An 18,617-nucleotide genomic window follows, 5' to 3' on the forward strand; every position below is an offset into this window, starting at 1 on the left:
TAGGCTCAAGAGAAATCCTATTTGTCACTGCATTTAAAGAGCAACTGCCCGTGGCAAATGGTGTTTGCATGGAAGTGGGACATTCTGCAAAGGATTGTTTCAATTTTCACTACAAACCAAGAACAGAAACTCGTCACATTTATCACCATCGCGATAAACGATCTAACAAAACCTCATTGGGTTTGGATAATCTTATGATGAAGTGTCAAAAGGAAAGTGGTGTCATTTGGAAGTTCCACTGGCGGTTGTTACACTGCTGTGCACTGTACACACAGACAAATAGTAAAACAGGCCTAGCATACCACCCGGTCAAAATAGTTAATCGTGTCTTTGGAAGATGTTGTGATTGCTTTTGAATCGTGAGCATTAACCATTGTTCTTCTTGTGTCTTCACAGATTTAACTCACGAGGTCGCTGCCGACTCTCACATTTTTGTTCCATTCCAAGGAACAGCCTAACAATGTAACAACCACTACCACTTCGATATATATATTTTAATGTTCATTATATTTCATTTTTTTAATGGTGTGTGTAACATTTCATCGGGCTATACTTTGACTTAATTTATTTCAGATCGAGCTATATGAAAGTGTAACAGCTTTCGGTCTAATGGTTTTGGGCTATAAGGGGCTATACACGCAAATACAATGTCATTTGTAATTATTTGGGTGCTGAAATGAGTAATTTGTATAAAAACGTAATTTTATGTGACGTTTAATCGGCTATAAACCCATAGGTCTAGCAGCCGGTTCAGTGGGATAATAAATCATCTATAGGCCTGTTCGATTATCGGCCCGAATGTATTGTAGCCAATAGCCCTACGAGAGGCATGTCTTTTGCAAGATAAATTAGGGGGGAATCTTCAAGTCTATTTTGTTTTGCTCTACATCAAGGGTTAAAGTTGCCTGTGATGCCATATGCTGTTGGTGGTGAGGAGGGGAGGTTGGAAAGAGAGAGAGAGAGAGAGAGAGAGAGAGAGAGAGAGAGAGAGAGAGAGAGAGAGAGAGAGAGAGAGAGAGAGAGAGAGAGAGGGGGGGAGAGCGAGAGAGAGAGGGGGGGAGAGAGAGAGAGAGAGAGAGAGAGAGAGGGGGGAGAGAGAGAGAGAGAGAGAGAGAACGAGCAAAGGCATCAGTTCGCTACGCTCGCAAGGGAATCAGAAGCGAAAACAGAACGTGGACACAATGGATTCTATAATAGACGGATTGTAAACTTGAACGAAACACTGCGAGCAAGGTACGGTAACCAAACCTAGTAAAGATGTGACGACATTACATGTTTTTGCTTTTATCTTGCTCTTGTAGAGAAAATAACTGCTATTCCAACTGCAGAAGATGCAGGAAGCGATGCACAGCCATCATGCAAGCGAGGTGTTCGAGGCCCTTCATTTCCGCAGGGTCCTAATGTTTTTGACAACACGGCGTTTTGACGGACGCACATAGGGTATTGTCGGGGATGTTTAATGAAAGTGTATTCCACAATAAATGTCCTGTATATACATATTTTTTTTGAGCAGTGCTAGCGTTTATAGCGAACAGACTAAACTATAGCGCTCCGTAATCCTAACTGACTGTCTGCCTGGTAGTCTATTAGTCACAACAAAAACCTATCATAACACGACATGTGTTTATTTTAGATGCTCCGTTGCACATCAGACACACGTTGCTACATTTTGCAGACTACCTATTTGGAACGTGTCGTTTCCTGATACGATTGTTGGACTGTAGCTGAGAAAATGTCTATTTTGTGTCAAAAATTGCGGAATGGTCTATACGCTGAGAAGATGAGTCACTGACAAAATAGCGTGCTCCATGACTAAAGAATTTAGGGTAGATTGTGTTCGTGTTTTGTAGAGGATGTCGTTTGTGCTGTCAATGCATAGGCTGTTGCAATAGCTTATTCCATTCATTGAAATGGCACTGATCAAATGCGGATATATGGATTCTCTGTCCGATTTCATTTAGGCCCAATGTTGGATAGATTCTCATCAAAGGCATTAGGTATATGATATTTAAATCCAACTGACATCATACATGACATGTAGCCTACATCCGTTTGCATACAATAGGCCTATGTGTAGTGGTAGCAGGATACTGTGCTTTCTTTGTAAATACAATTAGAACGTCCATGGGATAAGGGGTCGCCATGGTAATATACGATAACAGGAAACTGGATCAATACAGTGCTGCTGATTTGAAGAATAAAGGCATTGTGCCAGGTATTTGCATAATTATGGTCCAGCCCGGTATGTTGTACGTGATTTTAAACAACATTTAGGCATATTTAGTCTATTACATGGTCTGAGTGCGGCAGGGTAGACTAGTGGTTAAGAGCGTTGAACTAGTAACCAAAAGTTTGCAAGATTGAATCCCTGAGCTGACAAGGTAAAAACCTGTCGTTCTGCCCCTGAACAAGGCAGTTAACCCACTGTTCCTAGACCATCATTAATATAATAATAATATAATAATAATATATGCCATTTAGCAGAAGCTTTTATCCAAAGCGACTTACAGTCATGTGTGCATACATTCTACGTATGGGTGGTCCCGGGGATCGAACCCACTACCCTGGCGTTACAAGCACCATGCTCTACCAACTGAGCTACAGAAGGATTTGTTCTTAACTGACTTGCCTAGTTAAATAAATACAAATATATACAAAAGTATCTGGACATCCTTTCAAATGAGTGGATTTGGCTATTTCAGCGACACCTGTTTGTGAAATGTGTATAAAATTGACCAAACAACCATTGGCAGATAAATGGCCTTACTGAAGAGCTCAGTGACTTTCAACATGACACTGTGATAGGATGCCACCTTTACAACAAGTCAGTTGGTCAAATTTCTGCCCTGCTAGAGCTGTCCCCGGTCAACTGTAGGTCCTGTTATTGTGAAGTGTCTAGGAGCAACATTGGCTCAGCCGTAAAGTGGTAGGCCACACAAGCCCACAGAACAGGACTGCAGAGTGCAAAAGCGCATAACGTCTAAAAAAATTGCCTGTCCTTTGTCGCAACACTCACTAACCGAGTTTCAAACTGCCACTGGAAGCAACGCAAAAAAATCTTAACGCTACAACACACAATTTACATTCTAAACAATTCTGTGTTTCCAACTTTATGGCAACAGTTTGGGGAAGGCCCTTTCCAATTGCAGCATGACAATGCCCCTGTGCACAAAGTGAGGTCCGTAGAGAAACGGTTTGTCAGGATCGCTGTGTTAAAACTTGACTGGCCTGCACAGAGCCCTGACCTCAACTCCATATAACACATTTGGGATGAATTGGAACGCCGACTGTGAGACAAGCCTAATCGCCCAACGTCAGTGCCCGACCTCACTAATGCTCTTGTGGCTGAATGGAAGCAAGTGCCCACAGCAAAGTTCCAACATCTAGTGGAAGGCCTTCCCAGAAGAGTGTTTTATCGGCAAACGTCGAGCAGGTGTCTACATACTGTTGGTTATATACTGTATTTGAGTGACCGTAAAGACATTGGATTTGTAGTCCTCTCTCAAACAGACTCATGGCTCTGATTACATGAATGAGGATGATTGTTATACAGTTAGCTTTAAGACCCTGTGGTGTCTTTCTACTTTGCAGCAGCTTTTGCTGTCGGTGGTGAGACCAGAAATCTTGAGGCAGCTGCGAGAAATCCTAGCGATCAAAATGATATAATGACTAAGGGATACAGCACAAGCAATCCGTCACAAGTTGAACTTCTGCCAGGCCTACTCCAATTTGCTATCTGTGTGTTATTGTTGTAAACCCTAGACTAGTCCTATCATATTTATCTCATATCATTCACTGCAGTTCTTCTTTCTAAGTGGAGGTGAATAGGTAGGTTACAGCCTGGGGCGCTGCAAATCTCCTATTTACATCAGCACAAACTTCCCTCACACCCACGTGTGTAGCTTTCTATTTTCTCTCTCTCTCTTGGATTTCTCTAACTTGCTCCTTTTCAAGCTTCTATCCATCCTTCCCTTCCTTTTTTGTGTGCAAGATCTCTATCTATCTTCCTTTCATTTTCACTAACCCACTCTCTCTTCCCCACTATCGCTCAATGCGGTTATTGCATTTGTGTCTGTCTACCTTATGTGGCAGGCAGACTCCCTCAGGTGAAATTGAGTGGTTTTGTTTGTTTTTCTCATCCAGGGGGAAGACAGAGGAGCTATGCTGTTACTTCCAAGTCTCAGTGGCTCAGTTTGATTAACCATGATGAAGACTGAACCCCCATCGGCGGGCAGTGCCAGCTCCACCCTCCGGAGCCCGTCCCCCCACAGGAACGCCTATGAGGCGGGCATCCAGGCTCTGAAGCAGGCCCACGACGCCCTGAATAATGCCGCCAATGGGGACGATGCTGCCAAGGATGGAAAGCCACCACGGCCTACCGGCAGGGGCCGCCGCCAGTACGGCTCCAATGTCCACCGCATCAAGAACATGTTCATGCAGATGCAGTCGCCTGGCGATGAGGATGACCCGTCCAAGGCCAATGACCAGGCGGTGCGGCTGTCCCTACCCAGGGCCAGCAGCCTCAATGAGGACGTGAACCACAGCGCCCTGCTCAAGCTGGGCGCCACTGTCTCCGAGCGCGTCAACCGCTTCGACCCCAAGGGCGGCGAAGTCGGCGGTTCCCGAGGGGCCTCAGCGGGGTACTCCAAGCTGCAGGAGACGAGGAAGATCTTCGAGCAGCGCCAGCTGCAGGAGAAGCAGTCGGCCACCAACCGCATCCTGCTCAAGAAGGAGCGTCCGGTTTCATCCGCGGTCCAGGACAGTCGGCTGGATGTGGTAGTGCGCTTCAATGGCAGCACTGAGTCTCTGGACTGCCTGGATATGGTAGGGGGAGCCGGTGAGGCGGTGTCGCCCACCGTTAGCCAGCTAAGCGCTGTCTTCGAGAAGGGTGACCTGAGGAACAACCTGAACCGGCCCTCCTCCACATCCCCATTGCCCTCCCGAGAAGAAAGCCCCACTCCGGCGAAAACAGCGGAATGCCTCAACTCCAAAATCATCGCCAGGAAGGTGCAAGTCTTGCCCCCAGGAAGTCAGGAGGATGGGAGCAGCCAACCCTTGGACCAGGAGGGTTCCCCCAGGAACAGAGCAGCTCCCCAAAACGACAACGGCTCCTCAGGAAGTCCACAAACAGGGGACAGGACCTCTTCTGCTTCTACCGAAGCCAAGCCTGAGAGGGAGAGGGGGAAGGAAGCCAGGGGCTCAAGTACCGGAGGCGAGCCTGGCAGGGAACCAATACCCAGGGACCAAGAGGACTCCTCTGCACCCGAGGCAGGAAGCCGGCTGGTGCAGGCCGAGATCCACGCCTCACTGGAAAATGGAGAGGCCTCTGGGGGCCCCAGTGACATGGTAGGGCGGCAGGAGGGAGAGAGGGGCCACAGGGAGGAGCCAGGGGAGGGGCCCCACTGTGAGGGACAGGAAGAGGATGGCCTGGAGGAGGAGTCTCGTAAGGATGATTACTCGGAGGGCGACCTGGTGGACATCAGTGCATACAGCGGCATCGGAGAGGATTCCGGCGGCAGCCAGCTGGATGAGGATGAGGAGGAAGATGAGCCCTACGAGCCAGAGTCGAGCTGCTCTGAGATCCCGGGACTGCCTGCTGAGGAGGAAACACCGCCGGAGAACAGGAAGATCTGCTTTAGCACTGGACCGATAAAGGTGAGTCTCTGGTTCAGGTGGGCAGAAATGAGGAAAAGTTTGTCAGGAGATAAGGGAAGAGACTGGTCTGAAGTGGAGATCAGAAGCTATCTAGTGGTAGACTATTATTTTTACCCTTAGGCATAGTACTTCGTTTTATTATTTGTTTTACAGTAGTATTCAGAAGACGAAGCTCTATGACTCATTTGTGTAGAAGTTATAATAGTAGTTTGTTGACGCTGCCACACAGTTTACATTGGCCCACGCCTCTACACGTTTTACACATTTGAATGACTTTGCATTTCCTGTATTGGTGAAAACATCTTGTGAAAGCCTGTGCAAAGATCAGCATCCACAGACTTCCTTCCACCTTCAAATCAAATGTTATTAGTCACATGCTTTGCAAACAACAGGTGTGTACTGACAGTGAAATGGTTACTTAGGGGCCCTTTCCAACAATGCAGAGAGAAAGAAAATAGAGAAATAATCGAAAAGTGAAACATGTAATAATAGATACACAATGATCAACCATAAATTGGCTATATACAAGGGGTACCAGTACCGAGTGGATGTGCAGGGGTACGAGGTAATTGAGGTAGATATGTACATATAACTAGGAATAAAGGGACAGATAATAAACAGTAGCAGCAGTATATGTGATGAGTCTAAATAGTTAATGCAGATAGTCTGGGTAACTATTTGGTTAACTATTTAATTAACCTTTTAAGAGGTGATCAAGTTACATTTGAAACTCTCCACTAGTGTTTGCCAGGTAAGTATCTTATAACTGTAGGTTTACCTATCTAAGATGTGCCAAATACATTCTCTCCAGCTCAGGGCTCCAGCTATGCATTTGGTTTGCTAACTTTCTAGATAGGTTGCGAGATCACGCTTCTCGGTTACAGCAGAGACAATCAATCCCCTGGATCAAGATCCCTGCTGTCTAGTATTTGTTTTGTGCGTGCAACCTTTTTGAGATAATTGTACAACTTCATGACCTGTGGTGTCTTTGTCCTTGCAATTAGTTTGAGGTTCTCATGCGCTTGTTAGCATTTAGCTAGTGTTCGCTATGTGAATTTGCCAGTTTTTTTTTGTTGCATTTAAAAAAAAAATCATTCAATTGTGTGCACTGCCGGTATAACCATATACCCCGGTATGGTACAGAAACGGTATGAAAATCTGGATACTTCCCAATTCTTCTACGGAGTGCTTCAGAGATAGAAGCTAATAGCTAGGTTTTGACTTCTGGATATCAGGCCCACTTATTAGTTTAGCTGTTTCCACACAGCAGCTTCAGCGTGTGTTTACTGCAGAACACATTTAGCACTACTGTGTGAGCTGCTCTATGTATGACTAAGTGACTGACAACGTGTGAAATCTCTTTTTGGCGTGGTCAGCATTCATTCGTTTGCTTGACACTGAGGACCTACTCAGTAGTCCTGACATCAAGATAGACTTGTTCCACCTGCCTTGACGCCAGTCATATTAATCGTTTCAGCTTGCACCAGCAATAATTATTGTGGTGAAATCCAATGTAGAAATCCCCCTTCAACAACTTAGTTCCTCTAAGATCTGTATGCTGTATCAAGGGACCTCAAAAAAGCTGGGGCGAAGAATTAAATTCCTAATGCTGTCTCCTGCTCCAATGATATATATTTTGCAGCCAAGTATAGGTTAGGTGTTCTCAGGGGCTTCAGCCTGAACCACAAGCACATAGTTTACATCAAATGTGAAATGATGTAGGTAGGTAGATATTAACTCTACGCTTCTGTATATTGTCATTATGAAATGTCAGATGAATATGCCAGTGGCCTTTCTATTCTGTCCCTTGGTGACTTGCCATTAAATGCCACCAGCAAGGATTTAATCTCCCCACCATGCACAGCATGCTAACCAACGGGACAGCCACCCTTTCACTGTAACTATGTGAGATGGATTTTCCGTAGCAATTTTTGCCTATACAATATATCCTCACCTCTTCTCAGTCAGTGAGTGTCTGAGATTTCATGATTGTGATGGGGCCAATAGATTTGCTGCATAGCCTTGTAATCCTCGTAAAGCATTGACTGCTTCGCAGTGGGCCACCCTTAAGCGCAGCCACTTGTGACACGTGTAGTGGCATGCCAGGACTTTGCTGTCACAGCAAGCAATGTCCCTTTATTCCTCAGTGGCGGAGGATAGAAGCTAGCATTTAGGCTAGTCAATTATGGTGTAGAGTGGAAGGTTTGAAGCTGTTAAATCTACTAGACCTATCTCTGCAAAGCCATTGCTGTTGCACTGGCTTGATCTGACCTTTTCAAGAGCTGGAGATGACAGTTCAGCATCTTATTTGACCTTTCTGACCTATCGACACCTGTTATAATGTCATGGCTTTAACTCAACCAAGGGTGTGGCTTAACCATGATACATTCACTGCACCTGGGAGTTCATTCTGGGGTCAGCTTCCATTGTTGATCCACTGTGCTGTATATGAGTGTCTTGTTTTGTCTGCAGTAGTGCCTGATACTTACGCATATTCCCGTACTGTGACTGACTGACTCCCTCTCTTAGCCAAGGTGATGGCACTCGGTGAAGAGAATAAATGTCAGTTAGGCATTGATCAGGCCATGGGGATGACTTGGTGAATCACCCGTGTTGTCCTCTTTGCAGAGATGAGGACAGAACAGGCAGGTACATTGTCCACTCGGTCAGCTCCAGAGTGCCTGGGTCACAGGAGGGGCTGCATCCCAAATTGCACCATATTCCCTAGATAGTGCACGGACCTGGTCAAAAGTAGTGCATTGTAGCAAATTAAATTCAGACATTGGCCTCATTACGGAACAAATCTCATCATTGATATGTTTAATCGCCATTTGACTTCAGCAGGGTATCTCTTTGCCTATTCACAATGGTGTTGGGCTGGATGCTGATTGGAGAAACTTGCAGCGTGATCAGAGAAAGCTTTTCTTTTAGGTTATTTACCGAAAATGAAGTCCTGGATGCTTTGCTAGCGTTGGACAACAAGAAATCCACATGGGCCGACCAATTGGATCCTGGTCTGCTTAAGTGTGCAGCACCCATCATTGTTGGTTCAAACCCACATTTTTTTTAAAATTTATCAGGAAATATTCTAAAAGTATGTAAATCAGCTCTTGTGCTGCCACTCCATAAGGATGGGCATAGTAGTGATCTTAATCATTATTGCCCCATTTCAAGGTTTCCTGGTCAGGCTAAGATTCTTGAATCCTTGGTAAATGTACAGCTATAAATGTATTTACGAATGTATACCAATCAAGGTTTAGGCCTGAGCACAGCCCTATTACAGCAAGCATTTGAGTTGTTAATGATCTTGTCAATGCTATAGACATTGACATGAAATGAGCCGCTTTTGTCTGTGGACCTGTCAAAAGACGTTGATACTGTTGATCAGGCTATTTCATTGAATAAGTTGCCCTCGATAGGCCTGAGCTCTGACACCTGTTCCTGGTTTGACGATTATCTTAGTGACAGAACTCAGGCTATCGTGATTTGATGGGGTTTTTAGTCTGAATTTCTTGAAGTACCATGAAGGTGTATAAAATGATAACTTCATCTGTATGCGGATGATACTACTCTGTATGCTGTTGACCGGACTGTTCATCTGGCATTTTCAAAACTACAGTCAGGTGTTGTAGCTATGCAGGAATCCCTTGCTGATTTTAAAACCTGTGCTTAATACGAGCAAAACGAAATACATGTTGTTTTTAAACTCTCGTAAAAAAATGTTTCAGATGAAATACATGTTCACTCATTAGATGGTTCTCCAATCGAACGTGTTCCCGCGTTTGGATTAATAATGGATTTGACGTTTAAAGCAATTAAAACATATAGATGAGTCGGTTAAGGAGCTAAGACTTAAAGTTGTATTTTTTCGACAGAAACCGATTGTGCCTTTCTCTAAGCAGTAGGAAGCTGAATATTCAGTCAACCTTTCTCTGTTCACGATTATGGTGATAGTATTTATCAAAGTGCAGCTGCCACTACTCTTAAACCTTTGGATGCCATCTACCATAGTGGCCTTCATTATGTTACAGGCGGCAGTTTTGAGACTCGTCGCCACATCCTGTATCAAAAGGTTGGCTGGACTTCCCTAAAGACCTGTATATTACTCCCTTTTTGTTCTCCTACAAGACTCCTACAAGACCCTAATTCATCAACTTCCTTCTTACCTAACTTTGCTGTTGACGTATAGAATACATCAAAATGACATTTCATCTTGATGTTCTGGTGCAATTCGGACATTGTACATTATTGATTGGGAACTTATTTGTTGAGGAATGTAACTGGTTTTCTGGGTGATATGTGATTTTATTTGTGCTTACCGTGTGTGTGTGTCACACACACCACCGTTCAAAAGTTTGGGGTCACTTAGAAATGTCCTTGTTTTTGAAAGAAAAGCAAAACATTTTGTCCATTTAAAATAACATCGAATTGATCAGAAATACAGTGTAGACATTGTTAATATTTTAAATGACTATTGTAACTGGAAACGGCTGATTTTTAATGGAATATCTGCATAGGTGTACAGAGGCCCATTATCAGCAACCATCACTCATGTGTTCCAATGGCACTTTGTGTTAGCTAATCCAAGTCTATCATTTTAAAAGGCTAAATGTTCATTAGAAAACCCTTTTGCAATTATGTTAGAACAGATGAAAACTGTTGTACTGATTTTAAAGAAGCAATAAAAACTGGCCTTTAGGCTAGTTGAGTATCTGGAGCATCACTATTTGACTTTTGAGTGTGTGTGTGTGTGTGTGTGTGTGTGTGTGTGTGTGTGTGTGTGTGTGTGTGTGTGTGTGTGTGTGTGTGTGTGTGTGTGTGTGTGTGTGTGTGTGTGTGTGTGTGTGTGTGTGTGTGTGTGTGTGTGTGTGTGTGTGTGTTTTATATACACACACACACAATAATATATATATATATATATATATATATATATATATATATATATATATATACGTTATTGTGGAGGCCTGCTGTAATTCACCAGCTTTTCATAATAATAATAATAATAACAGTACAACAGGGAAAGGGATGTGCTGCAATTACTTCAAGTAAGGCAAAGATGATTTTAATCTGGTGGATGAATGCCTGGTGTAGGAGGACCTTTATGTCTAAAGATAGAGAGGGAGCCCTGATAGGCCTCTAATTATGCGTGTGGCATTGTGCAAACCATAGGGTAGTAAGTAGTATGTAGTGGAAGAGTCCATGTTTGTGCTATACAGTGTGAAGTTGTCGAGGTGAAGGTCATAAGGCATTTTGGGGACTATTTGTAAGGATTATAGGTTATGACACTTGAGTCTTGAGTCTGCCTTCACGTTTTTTCTTTTACACTAACTTACACATTCCATGTCAGTGACCTGCTATTCTGAATCATATTTTGTTCAGGTCAGGTATTACAGGATTTGCTACCTTAAGTCCTCTGTGAAAAGGTGCTTTTCTATCGTTATATGAAGACACATGGATAAGATGTGACAGTTTAAGGACGGGAGCCTTGTGAAAAAGGGGTAGCTACTATCAGCTGGTGATCTGGCAGACCAAAGGCTTAGTGCTTTAGGGTTTCCAGAGAAGGACATGTCAAACCAGTTCAGCTCTGCTGTTGTGCTCCAATGACTGGAATGGGCTTTTCAGTCGCTGAAATCTCCAAGGGAAACTGTAGTGCTTCCTTTGTTACACTCAAAGCCATTAACCTGTTCAACCCTGCCTTTGCTTTTTCTTCTCAGTGATTGATTCATTAGATTTTTACTAATATGGCATTCATACCTCAATGACAGTGAAAGTACAGTGATATGACATGAAAACGTAATATGTTCTCCATCTCTTTCTTTTAAGCAGGCATGCTGTCACTCTTATCAGACAAGTGGTTTACTTTCCATGGTGGAGAGCTGAGAATAAACACCGTCTCTCTACATTTAGTGCAAGCTAGACCCTGCACTTTTCTTTCTTTTCTTTCTTTCTTTCTTTCTTTCTTTCTTTCTTTCTTTCTTTCTTTCTTTCTTTCTTTCTTTCTTTCTTTCTTTCTTTCTTTCTTTCTTTCTTTCTTTCTTTCTTTTCTTTTCTTTCTTTCTTTCTTTCTTTCTTTCTTTCTTTCTTTTTCTTTCTTTCTTTCTTTCTTTTCTTTCTTTCTTTCTTTTCTTTCTTTTCTTTTTTCTTTTCTTTTTTCTTTCTTTTTCTTTCTTTCTTTCTTTCTTTCTTTCTTTCTTTCTTTCTTTCTTTCTTTTCTTTTCTTTTCTTTTCTTTTCTTTTCTTTCTTTGTGTCTCTGTCTCTCTGTCTCTCTGTCTCTCTGTCAGCTGACTGGTAGCACATTCCTTCAGTCCCCTATGTCATACTACCCTGCTTCCCACTGCTGGCTTGCCTCTGAAGCTCAGCAGGGTTGGTCCTGGTCAGTCAGTGGATGAGAGACAGATGCTGCTGTTGGAGGGCCAGTAGGAGGCACTCTTTCCGTAGGGCCAAATAAATATTCCAATGCCCCAGGTCAGTTATTGGGGATATTGCCCTGTGAAGGGTGCCTTCTTTCGAAGGGGACGTTAAAACGGTGTCTTGACACTCTGTGCTCACTAAAGATCATATGGCACTTATCCTAAGAGTAGGGGTGTTAACACCTGTGTCCTGGCTAAATTCCCAATCTGACTCTCATACCATCAGGGCCACCTAATCATCCCCAGCTTCAAATGGCTTCAGCTTCATTCACCCCCCCCCCTCTCCCCTGTAACTATTCCCCAGGTCTTTGCTGTAAATTCAAATGTGTTCTCAGTCAACTTACCTTGTAAAATAATTTGCTGACAGCTCTGTGAGATGGTCCCAACTGTGTGTTTATATGCCCACACATGTTCCTTGTGTGTATGCCTACTCAAGTGTGGTTGAGTATTTGTATGTGATGAGAGAGTTTGTATCTGTCCATCCTTGTGTGATTGTGAGAGAGTTTTTCATTTATTTATTTTATTTCACCTTTATTTAACCAGGTAGGCTAGTTGAGAACAAGTTCTCATTTACAACTGCGACCTGGCCAAGATAAAGCATAGCAGTGTGAACAGACCACAACACAGAGTTACACATGGAGTAAACAATAAACAAGTCAATAACACAGTTGAAAAAAAATGAAAAAAGAGTCTATAGATTGTGTGCAAAAGGCATGAGGAGGTAGGCAAATAATTACAATTTAGCAGATTAACACTGGAGTGATAAATGATCAGATGGTCATGTGCAGGTAGAGATACTGGTGTGCAAAAGAGCAGAAAAGTAAATAAATAAAAACAGTATGGGGATGAGGTAGGTAAATTGGGTGGGCTATTTACCGATGGACTATGTACAGCTTCAGCGATAGCTGCTCAGATAGCAGATGTTTAAAGTTGGTGAGGGAGATAAAAGTCTCCAACTTCAGCGATTTTTGCAATTCGTTCCAGTCACAGGCAGCAGAGAACTGAAAGGAAAGGCGGCCAAATGAGGGGTTGGCTTTAGGGATGATCAGTGAGATACACCTGCAGGAGCGCGTTGCCATCGTGACCAGTGAATTGAGATAAGACTGAGCTTTACCTAGCATGGACTTGTAGATGACCTGGAGCCAGTGGGTCTGTGACCCCGTTAAGTTTTTTTTCTGATCCCAGACAAACTTGGGCGGCCCCTCTTATTCTCTCAAAGGGAGGAAGCAGTAGAGAGGGAAGGAGGGCTGGGTGGGTGGGGCTAGAGCTGTGGTGATCATGAAATTGAATCAGCCAGGGATTGTCAAGCAAATAACTGCCACTCTCACAGTAATTGACGGTTAATTAACATGTTTAGCATCTCCTGCGTTCCATGCAGAGCCTATAAGCCACTGATGCAGTCCTTTGGAACATCACATTTTAAAAAGTCTAATACATCCATGTAATGTAGCATACACCCTCACAATAAATCCATGATTTATTGTAGACAGGTCTAGAACATAATATGTAGAAAATGTAATCTATTTCAGATGAACAGAATAGCATAGTCTGAGTTGTCCTTATATTAGTCCCTGATCTGGCTGTGCCATATGGCTGTGGGCTACACTAGTTCATTCAGCAGACAAGATTTGCTTGGAATTCCGTGATATTATTTCATAGTATGAAAATACAATTGAACATAGCTGAATAAATATTGCAAAGCAGCTATTCTGTGTTGAGCAGTTAATAAAGAAACAGGTACTCCTATATGCTTCATTTAGAGTTATTTATGTAACTTTAGTTGTGATAAAAAACGCTGGGCTATATATGGTTTGATCCTTAATACATTCTAAGGCTGCATGATGCGACTCTAATTTTTTTTTAAAGTTGCATGAGATGCATGAACTCTGCTTAGTTATTTTTTGCACAGGCTGCTCACACTTCATCAGTCTATCATTCACAATTTGACAAGCCCTTAATAATGCCTCAAATTTCCGGATGGCATCCCCTTAGTGTGGCCGTAATGATCCCTAAAACAAATCCAGGCTTTTTGTGGCCAGTGGCCATTTTGCCTTTGGGCTGAATATAATAATTATAATTATAATTCCCTGCTGCATGCTCCATAGCACCCCTCACTTACATGGCACTCCGTCATGATGATGAGGTATTTCTCACAGGCTACAAGTGAAGACTGACACATTAGGGACCCAACTGCACGTGTCCTTATCCAATTCCGAGGTGGATATTGGAAGAACTGTCGAACTGTCGACATGTACTTTTTGTCAGCCAACAAGATGAGTAGGCCTAATGAACAGCAAAAGCACTAGCCTATGTCAATCTACTGTCCCTCATAGTACAAAAGTTGACCTATTCTGTGCGAGAAAGAAGTATTCCAAACATAGTCTGGGACAGTTAAAAATATATTATATATGCCATTTAGCAGACGCTTTTATCCAAAGCGACTTACAGTCATGTGTGCATACATTCTACGTATGGGTGGTCCCGGGGATCGAACCCACTACCCTGGCGTTACAAGCGCCATGCTATACCAACTGAGCTACAGATGGTATAGATCCCAAATTAAAACAACCACTAGCATCAAAAAAACTGTAAGCAATGATACTGACATAAGAGATCAGAACGTTTAGCTTACAATTTTGAGAAACTATTAGGCTATTTCTTCACATTATAAGCGCAGCAATGCCCACATGGCAGTAGGCTATAGGCGCAAATTTAACATTGGCGGGAAAACGGCATTCTCAAACGTGACCACAAATGTGATTACGCATGTTATGCTTTCGTTATAAAGGTGCGTTTTTATGGTGAAAATGATCTTCCCCAAATTTGATTAACACGTGCTGATTATGTATGCCAGTTAGGCTCTAAACCCATTGTAATGCTGATTTAATGTACTTAATTTGATGAAGTTATTTGGCCACTTTAGTTGTGATACAACCAGAGGCCATCACTCTGTTTTCTCACACAATTGCATAGCCTGAAGAAATGTTGCGCAATATGGGCTCATGGGCTCTCATGAAGTGTTTGATTAGATTTTCCATTACATTGCATTGATGTCAGAGGGACAATAGAGTGCTGAGTACCAGGCAGTTAGTGAGTTTTGTAGGCTACTAATGACCCTCAGCAGCATCAGAGCTTGGAGTAGCCTAGTTACCGTGACTAAACGGTCACGTGGAATTTGACTGCCATAATGACTCGTGACCGCCGGTGTGGTGGTAATCCGGTCACCGTAACAGCCCTAGTTGGGGGAATGTCTCAGCGAAGGATATAGCCCAATTTCAAGAGGAAATTGGGAGGGAGAGAGAGAGATCACATTTCAGTTTGTGGACACCTGGCTCATTTCTGGGGTAGCGCCTTGATGAGTCTGCCATCACCAGAGCCAGCTGGGCTTGTGTCTCTGACCAGGGATCTGAACCGGCAGACACTGTCTTGTCCATTAGCGGTTAGTTTCACCTTGCTCACATTGAATAACAACTACCTGCCATCTGTAGTATTACAAGCTGACATCCTTCAATGCATCTGGTAGATTATATGTGTCCAACTAACCACCAGCTACCATATGATTGCGTTAGTAAACAGTACTGTTTTTTATGCATCATCTTAATTCGCCCCGGTGGGTAGATCTAGCATTCCAAAGGAAATGACTTATTTGAACAAATTACCTTCTCATCAACATCTATCCATAGCATCGGGGTATAAGCAGTATATAGTACCATAACCTGGTCCATTGTCTTGCCCAGGCCTTGTACAGTGCCACAGTCTAAGTATTGAAACAGATTAGCGGAATGCCCTAGTGGTTATAAATAGAAGTCTACTGCTCTGAACGTTCCCATAATCCACTGCTTGGTTCTTAGAGACTCTGTACTGCCGTGCGGGGTTATTTAAAGACATCTCCCTGTGTCAGAATGCTAGGGTGGCGCTGCAAGGAGGGGTGCAGGTCTGGAAGCCACTTAGGTTAGGTAGACGCACTGTACCATAGACGAGAGAGTAACGCCGCCATACCGTGGATCTTTTCTCCTGTTTCTCTCCCCGTTATGCAGAGGCCCTTATCTTTCCGATACAGACTGCTCTGCAGTCAGCAGCCTTTCTGTTCACGTTTCGATTGTTATCAAAGTTTCTGCATTCCACGACGGTGCTTTCTTTATCGTCTTAAACGGGCAGCCTTGGCTACAATGTTGCCTAAGGCTTAGGAGGGGGGAGCAGGTCAATAATGTCAGTAGACAGGAAGTTTTAACGTCTCCAGTTCCTGTCCCCTCGTCACCACCTGATAATGACACTGATCGTGTCATTTGTATACGAATGTCAAAAGGGTGACTCTCATGACTCATTGTTTGGGTTAAGCTAGTTAGTAGCCTATAAGACCACTCACCAGACAGGACCTGAAGTTCTGTGTTTGTGACATATAGGAGGCTATTCAAAGTTCCAAATCCACTCATAGCCTAGGCTACTGTCCACGCAGGATGCTTGTATGTAGCATTTTTACATATTAAAACAAACTTTGAGAGAAATAATATTTGTCCAGCAATTGCGGTGTGCATCATGTGCTGCCACCATAATCCAAAAGTATTTAACTCCAAATAACAAAAACGTAGCTTTTGTAACATTTAAACTTAAACAACTCCTTTGTGAGATACATCTTTTAAAATCAAACATGTATGGAATCAGGTGAATTAACACTCCTCAGTTTAGCAGGCTTAAAATCCTCTTAAGGATCCACCCTATTTTTCAATTTTCCCCCAAAATGACATACCCAAATCTAACTGCCTGTAACAAGAATATGCATATTCTTGGTACCATTTGAAAGGAAACACTTTGAAGTTTGTGGAAATGTGAAAGGAACGTAGGAGAATATAACACAATAGATCTGGTAAAAGATAATACAGAGAAAAAAACGACCGTTCTTTTGTATATATTTGTACCATCTTTGAAATGCAAGAGAAATGACATAATGTATTATTCCAGCCCAGCTGCAATTTAGATTTTGGCCACTAAATGGCAGCAGTGTACGTGCAAAGTTTTATATTGATCCAATGAACCGTTGAATTACTGTTCAACATTTTGTATCAAGACTGCCCAAATGTGCCTAATTTGTTTATTAATAACATTTCATGTTCAAAACTGTGCACTCTCCTCAAACAATAGCATGGTATTCTTTCAATGTAATAGCTACTGTAAATTGGAAATGCAGTGAGATTAACAATAATTTAAGCTTTCTGCCAATGTCAGATATGTCCTGGGAAATTTTCTTGTTACTTGCAACCTCATGCTAATTGCATTAGCCTATGTTAGCTCAACCGTCCCGTGGACTGGACACCGATCCCCAATAAGTTTTAAGCTAAAACCCACATGGTTGCAAAAACTAACTAGCAGAAATTGTTAACCAGTTAGAAAGGATTTAAACACACTTTGCTGTAGGCTACTATTTACTAGTTAACAAAAAAATAATGTATGTCCTATAAAATATAATATAATCAAAACTTAGCAGAAAGCATGTTGTCCTTGGCTCAGACAGTGTAGTAGCGTGGGCTCAATAGCACCTTATTAGTGTACAAGATCTTGTGAATCAGCTGTACATGTGATGGAAGAGTGTGATGAAAGAATGCACTGTGCATGCAGAGGGTTGAAATTCCATTGAATTGGGGCTGGTTTAACCAAAATATGCCACAATACCTAGAATTGCCTTGTGTATCCCACGAAGAAAAGGTTCACTGTTATAAGCTAACTTTTGTGATGAATTTAAGCAAAACTCCCTGGCTTAACTTCCCATGGAAAATTACCTGGAAACATTCCGTAAATTTACCGGAAAGTTTCCGACCCTTTACAACCGTAAGTAGCCAGCCTAGGCTACTGCTCATATGTTGCTGTAATAGGCTTACATGTTTCTCCTTTGCATGGTGTTTTTTTTGGGGGGGGGGATTATTCATTGTCAAGCTTTAAAAACTGAAGCCAGACTGCAACATTTTAGTACCCTAGCTCTGACTGTGACATGTGTCTGCACACTTTCCCTCCACTGCGCGCGAGGTAAACAGGACACGCAATTGACTTTGAATTCACAGATGCCAGCTCCTCATCAGGCTGTTATTTCATAAAGTAGATCACTCATTTATACTTGCTTGTGTCCTATTGTACTTTAGTAGTAATGTATACCCACGTGTGAATCCTTTATGTTATTGGTATTTATTATGGATCCACATTAGCTGCTGCCTTGCTGGGGTCCAGCGAAATGAAGGCAGTTTATACCATTTAAAAGAGCATTACAATACATTCACAGATTTCACAACACACTGTGTGCCCTCAGGCCCATACTCCACCACTACCACATATCTACAGTACAAAATCCATGTGTATGTGTGTGTGTAGTGTGTATGCATGTGTTTGTGTTACTTCACAGTCCCCGCTGTTCCATAATGTGTTTTTAATCTGGTTTTTTTTTAATCTAGTTTTTCCATATAGTCATGGCTCTATGTAGTACTGTGAGCCTCCCATAGTCTGTTCTGGAGTTGGGGACTGTGAAGAGACCTCTTCAAATCAAATCAAATTGTATTAGTCAC

At 42.7% G+C, this 18,617-nt stretch overlaps 1 protein-coding gene across 1 annotated transcript in view; it reads left to right on the plus strand.

Annotated features, from left to right (window-relative positions):
• Positions 1–1,100: 1,100 nt before the first annotated feature.
• The window catches only part of LOC124000148 (neurabin-2-like), a 67,418-nt gene continuing 49,901 nt past the window's right edge, over positions 1,101–18,617 (plus strand). The window contains exons 1-2 of the mRNA XM_046306326.1: positions 1,101–1,233; positions 4,144–5,655. Coding sequence (XP_046162282.1) covers positions 4,204–5,655 — 1,452 coding nt within the window. The 5' untranslated portion in view covers positions 1,101–1,233; positions 4,144–4,203. The remainder of the gene's footprint in view (positions 1,234–4,143; positions 5,656–18,617) is intronic.

The sequence above is a fragment of the Oncorhynchus gorbuscha genome, linkage group LG16 (assembly GCF_021184085.1).
Source record: "Oncorhynchus gorbuscha isolate QuinsamMale2020 ecotype Even-year linkage group LG16, OgorEven_v1.0, whole genome shotgun sequence".
In the NCBI taxonomy this organism is placed as follows: Eukaryota; Metazoa; Chordata; class Actinopteri; order Salmoniformes; family Salmonidae; genus Oncorhynchus; species Oncorhynchus gorbuscha.